At 60.7% G+C, this 275-nt stretch overlaps 1 protein-coding gene across 1 annotated transcript; it reads right to left on the bottom strand.

Annotated features, from left to right (window-relative positions):
* Positions 1-6: 6 nt before the first annotated feature.
* Positions 7-272, bottom strand: LOC102245340 (pleckstrin homology-like domain family A member 1; the record flags this gene model as incomplete). The annotated part of the gene is made up of 1 exon (XM_005852766.1): positions 7-272. A coding segment is annotated over one exon (266 nt), but the record flags the coding sequence as incomplete, so codon positions are not given.
* Positions 273-275: the final 3 nt, after the last annotated feature.

The following is a 275-nucleotide window of genomic DNA, read 5'->3' as shown; positions in this document are numbered from 1 at the left end:
TGGGACGGAAGCTGCGGCTGCGGAGGCTGCTGCTGGACCAGGTGCTGCTGCTTCTGCCGCGTGGACTTGACCGCCAGGATGGCCTGACGGTTCTTGTACTGCACCATCTGCAGCGTGATCTCGGCGTTCCAGCCTTGGTCCTGCGGGCACCGAAAGTCGATCTCCTTGCCTTCGGCCATCACCACAGTGAAGTACATGTACTTGCCCTTGCGCTCCACGCAGTCCACGGTCTTCATGTTGGAAAAGTGCAATTCCTTGAGCTTGGCCGGCGGCTC

Source organism: Myotis brandtii, unplaced genomic scaffold (assembly GCF_000412655.1).
Source record: "Myotis brandtii unplaced genomic scaffold, ASM41265v1 C40112876, whole genome shotgun sequence".
NCBI classification, from domain to species: domain Eukaryota; kingdom Metazoa; phylum Chordata; class Mammalia; order Chiroptera; family Vespertilionidae; genus Myotis; species Myotis brandtii.
This window is presented reverse-complemented; position numbering and strand designations above follow the sequence as displayed.